Below are 20,417 nucleotides of genomic sequence, written 5' to 3' on the forward strand. Positions count from 1 at the left end.
TTATGATAAAATGCATTATGAAGAAAAATTGGACTTCTTCTGCAGTTGCATTAGAGCTAACATTAGCATCATGCTACATAAGACAATTTATGAGATTAATAGTGCACTTTTACTCAGAACTCACTTTAAACCACCATCAAGTGTTTGTAATAACTTCCTTTTGTGATCACATGTATATATAGGCTACACTTTGGGCAGCCGCGGTACATTATAAAAGTAGCCCAAAAAAAACGCAACCCCACTGCTCAGTAATTTTTCCCGCGACTGTATTTTCAAAATAGCCCAATTGTGCGGGGAAACCGCAACCTTGGCAACACTGGTTCGCTGTACCCTTATCAAATATGAGTATACATATCTCTCAAGCACTGTTGCTCTTTCTCTCTCTCTCTCTCAATTCAAGATTCAAGATTTTTTATTTGTCACATACACAATTATACAGAGTATAACCAGCAGTGAAATGTAGGTCAGGTCCGCTCCAAGGACAGTGCAGTTATATAGAATACAAATATTAAGAAAAAGAAAAGTAGAAAAAATAAAAGAATAAAATAAAATAAAAGAGAAAAAATATAAATATAAATGTGCAGGTCAGTACAGGTCAGTATGTTGTGACTTAAATAGTAATAAGAGGAATGTGCAAAATAATGTGCAAAAAAGTTGTACAGGGTATTTAAATAGCAGCAATATGAGGTAGAGAAAAATTATGAATAGCTTATACGGAAGCGCTTACCAGATGGAAGCAAAGTGAATAGATGGTTACCAGGGTGATTTGAGTCCTTGAAGATTTTAACAGCTCTATTTTTGCAGCGTTTGAGGTAGATGTCCTGCAGAGAGGGGAGAGCAGACCCTGAGATGCGCTCAGCTAAGCGCACAACTCTCTGTAGTGCTTTGCAGTCCTGATTGGAGCTGTTTCCATACCACACTGAGATGCACTGAGTCAATACACTTTCTATGGCCCCTGAATAGAAAGTTTTCAGGATTGCTGGTGAGACCCTGAATTTCCTCAGCTGTCGCAGATGGTACAGTCTTTGCCTGGCTTTCTTAACCTGTGTTTGGATGTGTGTAGTCCAAGTCAGGTTCTCGGAGATATTTACACCGAGGTACTTGAAGTTACTCACCCTCTCCACAGGGGTCCCACTGATCATAAGAGGGGGGATTCAATTCAATTCAATATTGCTTTATTGGCATGACTGTAAAAAGTACAATATTGCCAAAGCTTGAAATATATATAGAGAAATATAATAACAATGAAAATATCAAAATAGAATAAAACCATTATAACAATATAAATTTAAATAAACAGTGTAACAAATAAGAACTTGTGTGAACATTTCTCTCTCTCTCTCTCTCTCGGATACTCGCTCTCTCTCGCTGCATTCGTTTCACTTTTGTCTAGCCCGCCTTATAATCACAATCTTTGCATCCCAATATGCAAACTATACACCATATCTGCCCTAAATAGTATTGAAAATTACTATCATCACATAGAATTTAGGATGGATAGCGTGCACATTGAGACACAGGCAATGATTACCTACCACGCTGCGATGACGGCAAAAAGTTGGGGTCAAACCTTATCAAACGATTAATTTGCGTTAAAAAAAATATTAACGCGTTACAATTTTTAGATTAATCGCATGCGTTAACGTTGACGGCCCTAAAAACATTTATAATTTAAAATGTTACAGATGTTGTTGTTTTTTTCAAATAATAAATGTTGTTCTTTTTATTTCTTTTTTTAGTATCTTGAAAAAAAATTGTTTTTCACAAAAACTTTAGAAAGCACAACTGTTTTCAACATTAATAATAAATGTTTCTTGACCACCAAATCAGCATTTTAGAGTAGTTCTAATAGTAGATGATTATTATTAGAATGTCAAAACAACATTTTATGGTGATTGGTTACAATTAAAGTCAAGACAATTAAGGCTAGTCAGTTTTCTCAGTGGCCATATTATAAGCACAAACACGTAAGCTTGGCCATGCAAGTGCATGTGCGTTCTGAATCTAAACAAACTGTAAGGCAGGAACAATTTTCATATTGAGTGTTGTGATTTCTTTCATTCATAAATGTAGCAGTGGAGCATTTCAGCGTTATAAAGTCTCTTATCACATCATTTCTGTCCATGTGGTGTGATTCTTCAGACAGCAGTTTGCGTCAGCAGTATTCAGTGTCTTTCAGTCCAGGGCAGCACTCAGTATGCCGGATTGGAGTATTAGAGGTTTAAGGGGACATCCTTTCAAACAGCTAGTCTGTGCATATCTGAATACAGTTGTTATTTTGCAGTAGCATTTGTTGATGCTAGAGGCACATGCATTACACACTTCACCTAAGGTCTAGTGTATTTGTTTCTGCATGTCGTTTTGAGGTTTACATTGCTCAGTATGGCCAGCTGCTCTGTGAAGTGCATTACAACTTCCAGGCCTGCTGTTGCAGGGGAATTATCAGCTCATTATGGGCCTGTTTGCCTCAGTGAGTCCTGTATTCTCTTCCCCCGAGCCGCCAAACAGACCTGAGTGCTGGCACTGGTCCCAGCCACAAAAACTTTCGCTCTCTCTTTTCCTGTCACACCCACACACACTTACATGCATCCTATCAACGCCAACACTGTTGTGACCAGGAAGTAAAGTTGACTGGGCTGAGAGGGCCCAGTTCAGGGAATAATAATGAGGACTTTCCCAAAGTAAGAAAAAAGATTCTGGTAGATTAGTTTCCTTAAAGCCAAAATGGCTAACTTTCATTTTCTTTGGTTTGCAGATACAGGCATTAAGATCCAGAAAATAGGATTTATCAGAAAACTATAACAATAACATGCTCTATTTATGCACTTTTTGGCCTAGTCTTGATTAGCTGTTGGGTTCTTATGCCTGTTTTAGTTCTGCTATCATCTGTTGCAGTCGCCCCCTCCAGTGCAGGTCGTCGCCCAGTGTCTGCCTGTTACTGATGTGACATCACATCCTGCCCTGAATGAGTGGGAGCGTAGTGTAGTACATCAAGACTGATGGTTGTTGCAAGACCCTCATATATGCTGGCTCCTCCCTGCATTCTCCCACCAAGCATCTTTGCAACTGACAAACGACTACGTCAGCAAAGCCCCCTGTTCTTAGCCCCACGGTAACAGTGCTGTTTGTTTGTACATGAACGCATATACAAACATCGACAGCATATGGTGCTGTTCTCTTGGATATAGTTTATGCTTCTATTCATACAGGATACATTTTTTTTTTTGTTGAAACAGTGAGGCGGATTGCAGTGGTAAGAAATAGAAAGCAGGGGTTGAGAGATTTGAGATTTATCTCTGAAAAACTAGAAAAATGCATTGCAATATTTAACTCTGCACTGTTATCATAACTAAATGTCTCTTGTTGTTATTTTTAAATCTTTTGAGAAATATATAATTAAAAACTGAGCCAAAAGAGAAAGAGGTGCAGATCTAAACATTCCAATGTATTAGCTGTGCTAATCTTAACTGTGTCTAAAAAAACAAAAGCTTTTGTTAATTCAACTGAAATAAAATAAATGAAATGATAATTAGAAATGTTGCCTTGGCAACTAACTAAAAGCTTCTAAATAACTGAAATAATAAGTACTGAAATTACTAACTGAAATAAGACTCTTCAAAGAAAATTTTAAAAACCAGAACTAAGGTAAATTGAAAAATGTTTCAAAGGTTTATTGAATTAAAACCAAAGCTTAATATATATATATTTTTTGTAATATAAAAACTAAAAACATATATAGCTGCAAGCAGCAATGATGGGGCCTAGCACATCAGTGGCAAAATGAGGAGCTAAGCATAGTACGGAGCATCAGAACAACTGCAGAAATTAGTAATTGAAGCCATTTTAAGATTATTGCAGTCCAAATGCCTGAAAAATCATTTAAAACTACCAGTAATATGATAGAATGACTTTTAACTTTTGACCAACAGGTGGCACTGTTATCAAATCGATGTGGTGTGTTCTGTGTGAGGTGACAATGGCACACACAAAGTTTGGTGTCAATATGCCAAAGCATTGCAGAGATGCGGCCTCAAGTGTCATTTTGGCATCATGTCTCAAATTCGTTGCTGTGGTATGTGAAAACTGTTCAGTCTATCAACACAAAATCCATAACTTTTTGTCAGCATGGTCTGAAGATGATATGATTCGATTTTGGTGAAAATCGGACCAACGGTCTAGGAGGAGTTAGAAAAAGCAGGTTTTTAAAGAAAATAAATATGGCGGACTGGAAGATTGGCTGACTGTGGAAAAGTTGGTATCACTGTTCTCAGCATGACCCAAGGAATCTATTAATACCAGTCTCATTACAATAGGCAAAATTCACAGAAAGATATAAGCATTTATTTGAAATTTCATTATAATTGTTGACCACAAGGTGGCACTGTTTCAACTTTTTGAGTACTTTCAGATCATGGTCTCCATGGTACATATAAAGTTTCGTAATGGTACACCAATGCATTCGTAAAATATAGCATTTTTTATCATAATACCCTATTATAGTCAATGGCAATTTAATGCTTTGTTCAATTATAGCGCCACCAAGAGGCACAATCCCACCAGTTTTTTTACATGTCCATACATATATGTAATACATACATCAAATTTGGTGAAAATATCTCATTTTGTTTTGGAGTTATTTACATTTACATTTATGCATTTAGCAGACGCTTTTATCCAAAGCGACTTACAGTATATTACATGTATATTCAGGCTATACATTTTTTATCCGTATGGGTGTTCCCTGGGATTTGAACCCATGACCTTTTGCGCTGTTAACGCAATGCTCTACCACTGAGCCACAGTTATAGACATATTTGTGTGTAAGTAGGTGAAAAATGACTGACTGTTGACTTTATTTGCATTTTTGTGCCATTTACTATAAAAATTTTGGCAATTGGGCATTAGTGTGTAGCCGGGACGCTATGTTTTCGAACTTCCTAAGGTGGTTTCGTGTCGATTGGAGTAACGGTTTCTAAAATATTGGCAAATGTTTTTTAAGCGCTAAAATGCAACGTAGCGCAAACCATGGCAAAATCTGTCAAGTTTGGTATCACTGGACTCAGCAAGGATTCAGGAGGCTAAAAAGGTGATTCTTGTGAAAATAAGTCAACCCCACCCAAAGTTATAAGCATTTGAATATTTGATTTTACCACTAGGTGGCGCTGTTTCGAAACGTCTCAGACTTCTTCAGGGCATCGTACTGATGACCCATACCAAGTTTCGTAACGATACGTTAATGCGTTCGTAAAATATAGCATTTTACTACAAAATTCAACATGGCCGACACCCAAAATGGCTGATATGGGAAAATTGAATATGGTTGGACTTGGCATGATGCACCGAATCTAAAGAGACCATTTTTGACCAAACCATTCACAAGTTATAAGCAAAAAATATGCATTTTCATATCTCCTGACCACTAGGTGGCGCAGCGCCGAAGCACTGCAGGTATCCTCAGGTCATGCTTGTTATAACACACACCAAGTTTTGTCTCAATCCATCAAACCCTTGGGGAGATATAGCCTCAGATCCATTTTTGCGTGGTTTTCGACGAATTCGTTAGTGTGGTATTCGAGAACGCTTGGACGAATCGACTTGACTTAAATTGCATAACTTTTTGCCAGCATGGTCTGTAGAATTTTGGTGAATCGGACGAACCATCTAGGACGAGAGTAAAAAAAAAAAGTAGGTTTTACAAACATTTGAAGATAGCGAAAAAACTAAACCTTATGATTTTTGAATTTTAGACTTCATTCGACTCGGCTTGAGCCAAGGATTCAGAGGAAAAAGAATTTTCATTTTGTGGCATACGGTTCAAAAGTTGTGAAATGAGTGAAACTTTGGACAAGAGGTGGCGCTAGAGAGTTTGAGTTAGAGAATCCAAATTTGGTGTGTTTAGTATTGACACTATCAGTGTGCCAAATTTTACAACTTTCCCGCAAGCAGTTCTATGGGCTGCCATAGACTTCCACAGCGGAAGAAACGGAAGAATTATAAGAATGCTAACGGATATAATAGGTGCCTGGTGCTTGGCCCCTAATAATACTAAAACAACACTGATACAAACTTGTTTAGTACATGTTTCTATAGTACTAAACTATATAATACTATATTTAGTACATGTTTATATAGACCAAAAATTGAATAATAGTGAAGATGCCATTTTTATAAGACATGAATACAGTAGTTTTAGATAATTTTATTATTGGGTGAATCATTGCACGCACACACCCTTGATGTGTTCAGTTGAGTTTTTAGATTAGCACAACTAACTTTAGGCTCAACTTTTAATTGTATATTTCTCAAAATATTTAAAGTTAACAATGGTTGTAAAGGATGTTCTTCAGTGTTTCCAAGCACATTCTGCTGTTTTAGATAGAAATCTGAGTATAGTTGGTGTCGCTGTGTCCTTGGATGTTTGAAGTGCTCAATATTCACTGGACATAAATTGGTCCAGCATTTGTCTGGACTAATTTGTCTCCAACAAGGGATGGTAAACTCCTTCGTGCTGCCTGTACAGTACTCTGGCAACTTTTTGAGCAACGTTGCTGGGCAACTTTTGTTAATGTTGCCATCAACTGGCAACCAGGTGAGGCTTTGATTACATCATGTTAATTATGAGGCTTTGATTACATCATTGCATATTTGGCTGGAAAAAGCTGGCTTTGAGTTGGAGTATAATAAGAGTCTGTTCTCTTTGGACTTTGGTGTATTGTGTGTATGGGAGGTGCTGGGATCATTTGTAAACAATGCCTTTCTTGATGCCAAGAGCTAGTGTGCTTTTGTAAGTGTTCATCTCGTTTTCGGTGTTTCTATCTCTCCAGTACTGGAGCCATCCCTTCTTTCGACCCAGCATGCATGCTTTCCGGTCGTCTTTCTCTCTCCTCTGCATCATTAAAGCACGGGCACACTCTGCACAGATATTTAGTCCTTGGCCACCTGCCCGCCTCCATGTGAGCCCCATTTGGTGTTTATCCTGTTTCCTATTCAGCCATTGAAGTGTTGTTTTCCTCTAAACTTGGGACCACACCTCTGGTATGCAGAGCTTCAAATTCACACACCCACTGTACTTTTAATATTACAAGAAAACTGTATCCTTAAAATCAGCCAGTATGACAGGGAGCTGTGTGTGTGTTTCTGTGTATGCACAGTCCTTGCATTTCAGCCTATGCTCTGAGGCTGGCTTGCTTTTGTGCATCTATTCAGCTCGCTCTATTGTGAGCAGCGGTGCTAATTGCAGTCTGAATGGTCTCGGCTAAATGTTTTGTGACAGTTTGAAAGCATGAAAGAGAAGAGGGGCACACAAGAAAAGGAATCCCTCTTTTTTTTTTTCTTCTTTTTTTTTTTTCTTCTTTTTTTTTTCTCCCATCTAGTGGCACAACGGAATGCTCTTGGCTTTAACCTTCAACTCCCATGCAACCCCATTTCCCCTCCCTCACTAGAGAGTCTCCTCTCCGAATCAGGAATAGAGGTAGATATAAATAAAGCCTGGGTGAGGGAAGAGAGATCGGATCCTACCGAAGCTGTGTGGGACGAATGGGGCAGTCGCTCGCATTCTGAGCTGCAGCTCCTTGGCAGCATTTCAAATATGAGCCTCAGAAGCCTCGCGAGCAGCAGACATATTGTAACAGGGATGGCCAGCGCTCTGCACGCAGCTTAGTGCTTCTCTCAGGATGGTTGGGCGACATCTCTCTTCAGGTACTTTTCCACTTCTCTGCGACCCCACCCCCTCAACCTAATAGTACGATCCTCCACGTGCTGATAACAGGCTTTTCCCTTGCTTTGCTCTCTGCTGTACTGCTGCTGTTTTATCTGGAAGCATAGCATTCATATAACTGCAAATAAAATGCAAATCCCTAATGCTATTGCATTGCATGTTAGAGATTAATGCAGGGCAGAGGTTTGCTGTGCTCATCTGAGAAGCTTTCTTCAGCGAGACACTGTAGGATGTTGACGGCATGTCTAAGCTTTTTTGGCTTCAGTTTAGATTTGATAAAATGGCGTCCTTTACTACGCAGTGACTCTACAGAAGGACAGTGTTTGTGTTGGAAACTCACTATCCTCTCTTTCATAGACTCCTTTTTTCTTGTCTTTAGTTGAAAGTGCTTTTTTTGTGGTTGGTGACAGAAAGCCTGGTGTGCACAAGCACTGCCGCTTTGCGCAGATCTGACAGACTGAGCCATGCCTGCGCATGTAAAGCCACACAAAAACAACAACAACAGAGTTGAGCGAGTGCCATGAGGCTGGGCAGCATTGCCAACTAATTAACACAACAGGACCCTGGTAGCCATATGTAGACATTTGCGCTGCTTTCAATGTTGTTATCAATGTGTCATATTTAGAATGAACATATTTCTTTGAAAGCAAAGTCTGTGGTTGTAAGCTGTCAGTCCAGCAGAGGGAGATGGTTGTAGTTGGGAGAAGCAAGGCTTTCAGGTGACAGCACTGAAAAATAATAACTCCAAGCTAGCATACACATGTGAACCAACACATGCTGTTATTGCTGCATTTTTATTATATTATACATTTTTATTTACATAAGTTTTGACCGTAGCTACCATGCTGATGTAAAGCATAATTTTCCTTAAAGCAAGCTAAGAAAAAGATTTTGATCGATCTAGCCAGATCTTTCATTAAATGGTCATTTAGATGGATGTTTCTTTTATTTCAGTTGAAACGTTAATCTTCTGAGAACTTTGCATTTGTCTGTATTTGTATAGATTTAATTATTTTCTTAAATATCAAACTTTTTTGTAATTTAATTAAAATTTCTTGCAATATTGTTAATTGCATTTATACATATACCCCCGGTTTCACAGACAAGGCTTAAGGCTAGTCCTAGACTAAAATGCAAGTCTGAGCTGTTTCAACTGAAATAAACTTGCACTGACTGATCTTAAAATATATCAGTGCCTTTGTTTTGTCTCAAGATGCACAGTAGTGATGTTTGTTCTAAGGCACGTTTATAAAAATGACTTAAATGTCCTAATTGAACTATAGCCTAATCCTGGTTTAGTCTAAGCCCTGTCTGTGAAACCGGGCCATAATGTAATTTATCATAACATGTATAAAAGCTAAATTGCTTTGAGAGGTCATATGAGTGCATGGAATGAATATAGGTCATATGCACATTATTTCAATAGTTTATCTTTCTTTTTCTCTTTCTTTCTGTAGAGCTGCCCCCACAGAGTGGCCTGGCAGCCCAGTATGAGAATATATCCCCCAATCGCAGTGCCACTACAGCCTCTACCAACAGCTGCAGCGGCTGGGATCCACTGATTATTGACGAGCGCGATACGGAGGCGTGGCCTTCCATTTCATGCAAAGAAAGCCACGCCCCTGCAGGATGCCCTTTGGACACTGAAAGTATCAGTGACATCAGCAGCATGAGCATGGCCACAGGAGCTGGCCAGCAGGGCCATTTCTCCGCCAATCACCCCAACAAAGCCAATGCCAGCCACTCAGGAGGTCTACTCTCTAGTCAGGGTGGGGCCAGCAGAGGCTGGGGCTCTGGCCCATCTCCTGCCAGTGGAGGAGAAGGGAAGAATGAAGTCTCCAGCACATCAGTGGGAGCCAGGGGTTGGGGCTCCTCTAACTTTAACTTGAACTTAAACCCCAACGCCAACCCCTCTGCCTGGCCAGTTCTGGGACATGAAGGGACCGGCATGGGTGGTGGCAGCTCTGGTGGAAGCAACCCTCCTCCTCCTAATCTCTGTAGCCCACCGGGCACTCTACCCAGTCAGGGCCCTAGCAGCAGTGGCAGTATAGGTGGTGCCAATGGAAATTCTGCAGGTAATGGTGGCAGTGGCAATTGCAGCACCACATGGGGTAGCATTGTGCCCAGTGACTCCTCAGAGCCACACTCCACCCAATCCACGAATGTGTCTTTCAGCTCCGAACCTCAGAACCTTAACACTGATGGACCAAATCACACTAAGCAAGAGCCCAGAAGCCCTGGCCACAGCCTGCCTAACTGGGGGGTTGGACCTGCAGGCATGGGCTCATTTGTTAAAAACCAAGGAGGAGCCTCACAAGTCAACGGGGATGAAGAACCTGTTTGGGGTAATGGAGATGTCAAGTCTGGTGGTGGCTCAAAAGACTCTGGTTGGGACTCAGGGAGCAGCTGGGGAAAAGGAGGGGCCTCGGGCACTTCTGGATGGGGACAAGCTGCCTCAACTGGAGACTGGGGTAAGCATTCCAACAGTGAGGCCAAGGGATGGGATTCCTCAGGCTCTCCCACCCAAGAGCCGCAGCTCAACTCTTGGGTCCGTGGGGCCAATGCCCCAGCCAGCGAGGGAAGCAGTGACAGCACGGAATGTCATCCTCACAGGAGGGTCTGCACATCAAGAGATGAGGCTCCCCCTATTCTGCCTGCCCAGGATATGGACCCTCGGGTTCTGTGTAACACAGGCTGGGGTCAAACACCAGTGCGTCAGCACACCGCTTGGGAGACCGAAGAAGCTGCACGCTCCAACTACAAGAATGACATTGGAACTGAAGCCTGGGGCTCGTCCTCAAATGCAGCCAATGTAGGACCAACACCAACTTCTGGCAGTGCCAACCCAAACTCTGGCACTGCATCCAGACCTGACTCTGGTGGCAAGAATGAGGGCCCCTGCCCCAGTACTGGAGCTGCACCTGGATGGGGCACAGACATGCCATCACCCCAAGCTAGCTCTGGTTGGGCAGATCCTACCAGCAACAAGAAACCTTCCAGTGGTCCTGGAAGTTGGGGCAGTACCCCAGCTGGAAATCAAGGTGGCAACCTGCAGAAAAGTGGTCAGACTTGGGGTTCAGAGGAGAAGTCTCCTACATGGGAAGACAGTCAAGCTAAAGCCAAACCACAAGGCTGGACTGAGGTGCCCAAAACTTCTCACAGATGGGGCAATGGACCTGGCGGAGAAAGCGCCTCTGGAGGAGAATGGGGTGAATCTGGAGATGGAAAGAAAAATGGTCCCTCCAACTCTACCTGGGAGGGAGAGGGTACCGGCTGGAACGAGAGCTCCAGAGGATGGGGAAAGCCTGCTCCAGGAGTAGGAGGAAACTGGGGAGATACACAACACTCCAGTGCGCCATCACAAGGATGGAATAACAAGCCCCAGGAGGGCACCAATGGCAATAGTGGCAGTGGAAGCATGGGTTCTTGGGGAGGTCCTAACTCTGTAAAGCAGAGTGGCTCTGGATGGGGAGGAGGAAATGGTGGAGGTGCTAAATCTGACCACACTGGAGAGCCCACTGGATGGGAGGAGCCCTCTCCACACTCCATCCGACGTAAAATGGAGATCGATGACGGTACCTCAGCTTGGGGTGACCCAAGCAGTTACAACAAGGCAGTCAATCTCTGGGACAGGAATAACCCTGGGATGCAAGGCAAACCAGGACCTGGCAATGCCAACAATGTACCCAACAACCATCATCATCATCCCCACCATAACCAGCCTCCCATGCAGACTCACAGCCATGGAGGGCCAAATTCAAACAATAATCACATTTCCCCTGATAACGCTGGCCCACATCAAACAGGGCCACCTCACAATAGAACAACCCTTATGAATCCAGGTAAGAAACAAGGCTTTTTACTTTAACATACACTGTCAATGACCCAGTGTTAATTTCAACAATGAAGACAAGGTCGAAATATATTCGTTAACAAACCTTTTTCCTGTGACTAAGACGAGACATAGACGAGCTCAAACTAATATCTGATGATTAAAAACTATGACGAAATTTATGCCGCGTCTTCATTAACAAGACAAGACGAGACTAGAATGTTATTCGAGGACTACCAGACATTCAAAATACATCCTATAGGCTAAGTTAACTGTCTTGTCTTTCAAAATGTGCGTCCCTGTCATTGGATTACAATCAGATGAGGGGCGTTTGCATATCTAGTCTCAGTAAGGCAGCCGCAGCGGACAGATAGGCTACCAAAAACAATGAAAACAATGGTCTCAGCACCCAAAGGGTTAGGGATTGGGTGTCCAGATGTCCTGTTTTTCCCGGGAGTCACAATTCTATGTCGATTAACTTAAAGTTAGTGAAGGCACAATAGGCGGAATCGCGCTAATATAGAAGTGCTCTCTCTGGTGCACGCTCCACTTCTTCAGTCTCATACCGCACACGATCAGTTCTCAGTGCTCACACATAGCAGTCCAAAATCCAAATGGCTATTGTGTAGAGTAACTCACGTAAATATAGTCAGTTATGGCTTAAGTGAATGTAAACGGGTGGGTGAAAAGGTGATACGTGAGATGTTGCAAAACTGAATGTGTCAGTATTACATGCATACCTTCCGTCTTAAATGGACAGCATTCTTAATTAAATACCTATCCGTCATCAATGTTAACCAATAAAAGATGTTAAATAAATGCATACTTGTTAAATTGACAAAAATCCAATGACTTTAAGCATTTTCCTCTCAAGATAAAAGACTAAGGCTAAATCAAAAATGCTTGCCAAAATTAACACTACAATGACCTTTACCTGGTTAAAATGTATCACTCTACATTTGTTTGATAATTTCGGCATACAATTGAAGAATTAAAATGGACAGATCATGCTAAGAGAACACGCTAGCAGAACAAATAGAAATGTTCAGAATATTGCAAAGAATATTGTTTACATTTTGTCTACGAGTGTAGTTCAGCATAGTGTTTGAGCCAGGAGGAAATGTGTAATTAGAGTTGGGTCGCCATCAGCAGGATACTTGGAACAAACCCGACGCCCTCTGCTGTTTGTGTGTAGCTTTGCGCTCCCTCTGCCAAAGCTGTATTTAACATGGCATCAACAGATCTCCCTGGTGCTAATAACTAAACAGACATTTAATATTACTGCTTATTATTCCATGTATACACTACATGTTGCCAGCCTCAAGGGCATTTAATATATGGCTTATGATGCAGTGAAAACTAAAGGCACACGTCTCCTAAGTTTTGCTGTATTTCTGCAGGATGGGGCGAGATGACAAATGTCCATTCAAAACCTGAGCCCTCATGGGGAGAGCCAGCTACCCCTGCAGCAATTGTGGACAATGGCACTTCAGCATGGGGTAAACCCCCAGGTGGCTGTGGCAGCTGGGGTGATAATGGCCCTGAGGTCTATGGTCGTGGCAATGGACCCCCTGGATCTGCCCCCTGCAAAGCTGGTTAGTTTTATGAATGCACATTTATTTATTAATTTAAATAAAAATATTTTTAGTTGCTTTAAATGATTTTATGTGATAAATTTATTTTATGTTGGGGGGGGGGGGGGGGGGGGGGGGGTATATCAGAGCTTTGAAATGTGTAACAACAGGGCCCCCTATTGTTGTAAATAATACACTACAGGATTATACATGTTTTGGTATCTTAGTAAAGACAAATTAGCTATTTGTGTTGTTTGTAAACATAACCAATTGCAAATGTTTATCTGTGCTTCTACTATGGATACTTTCAATAATGTGTGCTTTTGTTCCTACAGCCCCCAAATCTATGCAAGATGGCTGGGGTGGTGGAGAGGACATGGGCCTGTCTGCAGGGCAATGGGAGCAGGATGAGGGCGACATGTGGAACAGCACTGCATCTCAAGAGAGCAACTCCTCTTGCAGCTCCTGGGGTAACCCACCCAAAAAGGGCCCACCAAAGGTAAAAAAAAAGAAAAAAAAAGAATAAGTTTAATGTAGGTGTCATGCTTTAGCTCATCTGTCTGTGTTTTTCTCTTAAAGGGAAAAGTCCCAAACAAACTGGATGATACTTGGATAATGAATCGTCTCATCAAGCAGCTGACTGACATGGGCTTCCCTGTGAGTACTGCTTATCTTTCATATAAGAGCATTTCTCCCTCTGTATATTGGACTGTTGTCCCTGGGGTTAGTTTTACGATACTGACCGCCCGGCTAATTGTACATTATCCATTATCCAATTGCACAAATGAATTAGATTATTAAAATCAAGTCTTTGTAATATGGATTAATACAAATGGTGTTTACTGTATGTTTTTGTTTGCCTTTGCAGAGAGACCCTGCAGAAGAGGCTCTCAAGAGCAACAACATGAACTTGGATCAGGCCATGAGTAGGTGTTATACATGCAAAATCTTCAGTTCCTTCAGAGCTTCTTTGCTAGAATATTATATTCAAATATTATTTGTATGGTAGGCGCCCTGTTGGAGAAGAAGACCGAACTAGATAAACGGGGGATGGGAATCTCTGACTACAACAACGGCCTAGTCAATAAACCAATGGGCTGCAGGCCTTCAGTCATCTCCAAAGAATCCTCCTCAGATCGTCCCCCCTTCTTGGACAAGGTATGTGCTTCTCACAATTAAAAGTCAGCACATTTTAGTTATTGCATCTAGAAGACTTCACATTGTGCTGAATTTTGTTAGCCTTATTTATTCATTTATTTTGTTATCTGCTCCTTAGGATGCTGGGCTAGCAGATGATGCCCAAACCTCACCGTTTATGCCTTCTCCGAGCCTGAAGCTCCCATTGGGTAGTGCTGCACTCTCTGGCCAGAGCCTTGGAGTTGCGATGCAGAACTTGAACAATAGACAGGTGGGTCTATGAGGATCTATGTGTATTTTGTATTTCAGTATTGTGTTAATCATCGACCACCTGGCTGTCAAGATATTTTGACTGTTAAACTGGCAGTATGAGGGGATGACAGCTTTGAGCATGTCCTCAAAGACTGATTCCGAATTAGTTGTTTTGTGTGTGTTTGTGTAGATGCAGAGTGGAGTGTTTGGTAGTAGCGGAGCAGCACAAGCCCGGGCCCTGCAGCAGCAGCCTCCTCCCCAGCCGTCAGTGCCACCTCTCAACTCGTCCCAGCCTAGTCTACGCGCTCAAGTGCCTCAGTTTTTCAGCCCTCAGGTGTGCAAACAGCCACAGTTTATGTAGTTTAGCACCTTATTGTGACACTGACTTCATTTGGTGGCGCATAGTTTTTCACCACTTGAGTATATGTGGGAGTGATGAAATTTGACCATTTTGTTTACTGACAGGTTCAAGCACAGCTTTTACAGTTCGCAGCAAAAAACATTGGTCTCAATCCTGCACTTTTAACCTCACCAATAAACCCTCAGCATATGACCCTGTTGAACCAACTTTATCAGCTGCAACTGGTAAGTGTCTTTCGGCATCTTATTGATCTGTATTTAAAGAATGTTTTTTTTATTTGTCAAAGCTATCGTTGTAATGAAAACTTGTCACTTTGATCCTGCAGGCGTACCAGCGTTTACAAATTCAGCAGCAGATGTTGCAGGCACAGCGCAGTGTTTCTGGCCCCATCCGACAGCAAGAGCAGCAAGTGAGCAGTTCCTTCCCACAGCTTAGGGTCACCCTGATGCCATTAAAATCTCGCAATTCTCAATACTGATTTGTTAGTGTGTTTGTTTTTAAATTCTAATATCATACTTCTATAAAGGTGTTCATGCGTTTACAGGTTGCACGTACAATCAATAACATGCAGCAACAGATCCAGCAGCACCAGAGGCAGCTGGCTCAGGCTCTGCTGATGAAACAGCAACAGCAGCAGCCACCCGCCTCACACCCGGGCCTTCATCCCAGCGCAGGCAAATCAGCTCTGGACACATTTCCAGCCCATCCCCAGGCATCCAGTCTCTCTGTTTCCGACCTTCAGACCAAAGAGCCGCAGTCTTCTCCAAACTCCTTCTCACCGTACCCTATTTGTGAGTTAACAGCACTGAAGAACCAAATATTGTTCTATACATTACCACAGTCCTAGTAAACCTGGAATTGCCACAGAATTGTTAAAGTCTTGAAAAACGTCATGCACATATCTATAGTGAATATATTTTTTCTAGTTGGCTCTAAAATGTCTCATCAGCTAGATACTGATATAGATAAATTGGTTTGTGAGCAAATCTTTTTTTCCTTAAAGGGTAACTAAACCCTAAAACAACTTTTTTGAGTTAATGATCTGTAAGAGTGTGTCTTTATTAGTGCTGTGCATTGATTCGAGTAAATGTTTTGACATTTGGTTATAAAGTGTTTTAATTCTACAATATATGGTGTAAAAACGTCTGAGTGCCTGCCTCTTCAGGTTGAACGATGGCTACTGCAGTTGAATTTTCCTTTTGGACGTTGCATACCCCTGTGACCTATGATGGCACTTACTAACCACGCCCCTGCATGAGCTCACAACACCCTTGGCATAGGCTCAGCCCCTGGTATAAAAACATCTTGTTCCATCAAAAAACCACTGTAGCGAGTCAGGAGTTGGAATTGCGAGTATTGAAAACAGTCAGGATAGCGTATATTAGCATCTAGTTAGCATAGCCATTTATATAGTTATTAAGATTATTTTGTGTAGCCTAGTTAGTTAATTAGCTTCTCTAGCATCGTCGGTATCAGGTGTTAAGACCGCGGTTTGAGCCTCTGGTCCTGTGTCCACAGACAATTCACCCTCCTCCACTTCAGGTGAAGGTGGGGCAGAAAAGTCCTCTACATTGAATGACCACTCTGTTGCAAAGCTACTGGCGTCACTCTCCATCTTTGCGAGTCTGATAGCTGTCAATCAGTCCGTCACTGCGGGTCTCAGGTGCATGCCCCCCGCTCAGCCCCACCCTTGGTTTGTCCACTCTGTCTCCGCTGGGCTCTGCCCACTTTTCCAGCATTGTTCAAATATTGCCAGTGGGTGGAGTTAGGCTCTGACCAGGGGTTTAGTTACCCTTTAATATTTTCTTTCCAACGAGTCAGTCAAACTGGTTCACAAATCCAACCAAATAAATTGATTGGAAAATAGGTCTGAATCATTATGATTTTTTTAAAAACCCATTCAGTAACAAATGATTCAAAAAGTTATTTTCTCAACCACGCTGATTCTTGCATATGTGCTTCTCTGTAGCTGGATTGAACCCTAACATGAATGTAAACTGCATGGAGGTGGGTGGCCTGTCCATTAAGGACTCTCCTCAGCCTCAGTCACGCCTGTCACAGTGGACACACCCAAACTCCATGGAGAACCTCTCTGGCAACTCCTCTCCAATGGAGGCCAACTTCAGCAAGCATGGTACACATCACTTTTATTGTGAACATGTGGCATAGTAGTTAATATCAGGCCTCATACTGATGATTTTCCTTTTCACCAATATTATGCAGGTGCCATCTCTGCAGGCCCCAGTCTGGGTCCCCTAAGTAAGCCCCCACTGGATGACTCCTACAGTCCATACAATCTGATTCCCAGCTCTGAGTCTCCTGCCAGCCCCCTGGCACCTCATGATAGCTGGGGTCAGGGGAAGAACACCAATGACAAGATCTCTAATGGGACCAATGTCAACTGGCCTCCAGGTGACTAACTGGCATCTCTAAAATCTCTTTGGACTTGTAGACGTATGAAGGCTTTAAGCAGATTTAAAATTGTTTGCATCTGCTAAAAAAAAAAAAAAAAAAATGAGGTGTAGTTCACCAGATTAAATATGGACGCAATCCACTGTTTGACAAAATAGTATTTTCTTTTTTGATTGTAATAATGTGAAAATAATCCAATATTTTATGTTTTTCTGGTATCTTATATATTTCTTTTTACTAAATGCCTTCGATTGGTTCAGGGTTTCCAAAACTGTGGTTTTGCAGCATTCAAAAAAAAATGTCAAATAATAAAAACATCAAAATTATAATGAATTTAAAAAAGTTTAATATGAAAACAATCAAAACGAAAAAAAGTTTTTTAGTTTACCTGCATGTCATGTGATAATTAGCTGACATCAGACAGCTGTGAACACAAATATGTTAAATTATTAAAATATTAACTGGAAATCTCAAAGGGGCTTCAAGTAAATATTTTAGGTCAAACCGTTTCAGCTGATGAATAAGTTTTGGGAGTCCCTAGATTGAATAAATGTTATATAACGCAAAGATGGAACGGTGGAACGGTACACGTATCGAACCGAACGGTGCGTCAACAGACGTCTTTTTATTGTTGTTAGAATAACTGTTGCAAATGAACATACATTTTATATTTTAAAATGTTTAAAAAAAAATTTGCTATATAAAAAAACTAATGTATAAAACTTTTTAAAATATAAAAAGTATATTTCTTTTATGCCGATGTCTGTCAGCGAATCTGCTGATGCACACTGTGCTGCGTTGTCACGGGAACATCTCAGCTACTGATAATGAGGAAATTACGTCTCACCCTTTGCTAAGTGCATCCCAAACGACTACATAATGGCACGCACGTGCCCTGTTCACTCCTCCAAAGTCCCCACTCCAAGGGGATAGGGATGATCACTTCCATTTGGAATTTGCCTCATGAACGGTTCGGTTCAATACTCGTACCATTCCACCCCTATTTTAATGTGTGTATTAGACAGTGTCTCAAAATGATCTGATTTGTATGAAATCCCTCAGAGTTTTGTCCAGGAGTGCCCTGGAAAGGACTGCAGAATATTGACCCTGAGACTGACCCCAATGTGACCCCAGGGAGCGTTCCCAGTGGACCCACCATCAATACCAACATTCAGGATGTGAACCGCTACCTGCTGAGAGACAGGAGTGGAGGTAAGAGGACAAATCTCTTTTTCCCCTCAAAGAAAATATCTGTCAGATGACACTGGAAACACAAAGCCTGGATAAATCCCATAACACCTAGCTAAATAGTTTTATATATTCTGAATAAAACGTATTGCATATTGCAGTACTGTTTTTATTTAGAATGTCTTAATGTTTTTCACATAATCACAGAATGCCGTAGTTTTTTTTTCTTTCATTTCTTTTCTACATATGTTATTTTTCTGATTTCCACTTCGAATTATTGCCTGCCTTGTTCGGGACACATCGTAGGTTCCACCCCAACTTCCTCACAGGGTGAGGCTCTGCCTCCCTCCAGCGATTGGGCAGTCTCTAGCTCTTTCAGTCTGTCTTCCCCTGAGGCAGACAGCACAGGTACAACTCCCAGAAACCCCTTCCTGCCCTCAGTCCTGCTCATCACACTCTTTTGTACTACTCACTGTTCAACCTAGCATGGGGCCCCAAATGGTCACATTCCTGTATATCTAGTGCATCCAACTCAAATGTGGCCCTGTCCCCTGTAGAGAGCTCTGTCCCGCCTACATTCTTCTGTACATCCCCTTAGTGGTGTTAGTCACACACTGTCCCTTTGTGCAGCATGGTCACCAGCTATCTGTGATTTTTGTGAGGTGGAAGTGGTGAGAAGGCACTCTTTTATTTGTGAGACATAAACTCTTACATGGCCCTGGGCCCTCTCTTTCCTGTTTGTGGTGGCACCTCAGTGACTGTGACTGCTGTGAGAACACCTTTCACCACTTGTATGTCTAATTCTGGGGCGCATAGAATTAGAAACAGGAGATAAGATGTCAGTTAGCATACTCTCTTAGTATTTCCTCCTCTGCTCTTTTTCACACATTTACATCTCTGATCTACAGGAAAGCTGTCTGACATGAAGTCCACTTGGTCTTCGGGGCCCATCTCGCACACCCAGGCTTCTCTCTGTCACGAGCTTTGGAAAGTCCCACAAGGACCCCGAAACACAACAGCTCCCACACGGCCGCCTCCAGGCCTGACCAACACCAAGCCCTTGTCCACATGGGGCGGAAACACCCTGGGCCTGGTGGCTGGCTGGAGCAGCTCCTACTCTTCAGGTGTGTGTGTAAAAGGTGCAGTTTAATCCCAGGCGGATATGTATGTTTGTGCAGCTATTCTTAGGCAAAGGTGTGGGTGTTTCGAAACGGCAGTTGAATTGTCAGTTGACTCTTTTTAGTGGGTGTAAACGCTAGTCAAAATGTGGGGGTGAGGATTGGAACGGTTGGAGGATTCGCGAGCATGGGTTCTGGCGGCATAGCGAGCGTGCTGTTCTGTGGTCTCACGTGTCGCGTGTTAGTCAACATTTCCCACACTGTTGTTTGATAACACTTTCATGACATTTAACTGTAGTGCAGTTGTTTACCAGATTTTTTTTTATTTGAATAAAAATGTGATGTTGAAAAATATAAACACTTTTTTTTTTTTTTTATACAATCATAGTGGTGGTGAGCATTGTTCATCCAAAAACGAATGAACCAGAAGTAAAATTCTGGCCAATACTGATAAGCTGTTCAGGTTTAGGTTGATATTAAATGCAAAGCTATTTAGTCTAAATAAATAGAGATACAATTTTAATAAAAACAAATGTTTAAAGAGGTGACCTTTTACATAAGAAACAAAGTTTTTGAAAGAGTCTCTTATGCTCATTAAGGCTGCATTTTTTTTATCAAAAATACAGTAAAGAGAGTAGTATTGTGAAATTGTATTACAGTTAAAAATAACCTTTTATTTCAATATATTTTAAAATGTCATTTAAGAATCTTGTGATGGCAAAGTTGAATTTTCAGCAGAAGTGTCACATGATTTGGGGAATAGTTCAAAAGAAATCTTTAGCAACATTACAAATGTCTTTACTGTCATTATTAATCAGTTTCATAC

The 20,417-nt window shown here is 41.7% G+C and overlaps 1 protein-coding gene across 6 annotated transcripts in view; it reads left to right on the top strand.

Annotated features, from left to right (window-relative positions):
* The window catches only part of LOC306846696 (trinucleotide repeat-containing gene 6C protein-like), a 64,789-nt gene that overhangs the window by 39,692 nt on the left and 4,680 nt on the right, over nucleotides 1-20,417 (top strand). For 4 of the 6 annotated variants that reach the window (XM_079380258.1, XM_079380256.1, XM_079380257.1 and 1 more), the window contains 15 exons: nucleotides 9,175-11,559; nucleotides 12,950-13,144; nucleotides 13,459-13,622; nucleotides 13,703-13,780; nucleotides 13,992-14,049; nucleotides 14,133-14,281; nucleotides 14,400-14,531; nucleotides 14,703-14,846; nucleotides 14,978-15,097; nucleotides 15,199-15,282; nucleotides 15,418-15,664; nucleotides 16,843-17,007; nucleotides 17,097-17,285; nucleotides 18,348-18,497; nucleotides 19,382-19,597. In XM_079380258.1, the coding sequence (XP_079236384.1) occupies nucleotides 9,175-11,559; nucleotides 12,950-13,144; nucleotides 13,459-13,622; nucleotides 13,703-13,780; nucleotides 13,992-14,049; nucleotides 14,133-14,281; nucleotides 14,400-14,531; nucleotides 14,703-14,846; nucleotides 14,978-15,097; nucleotides 15,199-15,282; nucleotides 15,418-15,664; nucleotides 16,843-17,007; nucleotides 17,097-17,285; nucleotides 18,348-18,497; nucleotides 19,382-19,597 (4,476 nt within the window). Of the gene's footprint in view, nucleotides 1-7,519; nucleotides 7,699-9,174; nucleotides 11,560-12,949; nucleotides 13,145-13,458; nucleotides 13,623-13,702; nucleotides 13,781-13,991; nucleotides 14,050-14,132; nucleotides 14,282-14,399; nucleotides 14,532-14,702; nucleotides 14,847-14,977; nucleotides 15,098-15,198; nucleotides 15,283-15,417; nucleotides 15,665-16,842; nucleotides 17,008-17,096; nucleotides 17,286-18,347; nucleotides 18,498-19,381; nucleotides 19,598-20,417 lie in introns of those variants that run through there. The other 2 variants (XM_079380260.1, XM_079380259.1) reach the window with 1 other exon arrangement.

This window comes from Barbus barbus, assembly GCF_936440315.1.
Source record: "Barbus barbus genome assembly, chromosome: 3".
Taxonomy (NCBI): Eukaryota; Metazoa; Chordata; class Actinopteri; order Cypriniformes; family Cyprinidae; genus Barbus; species Barbus barbus.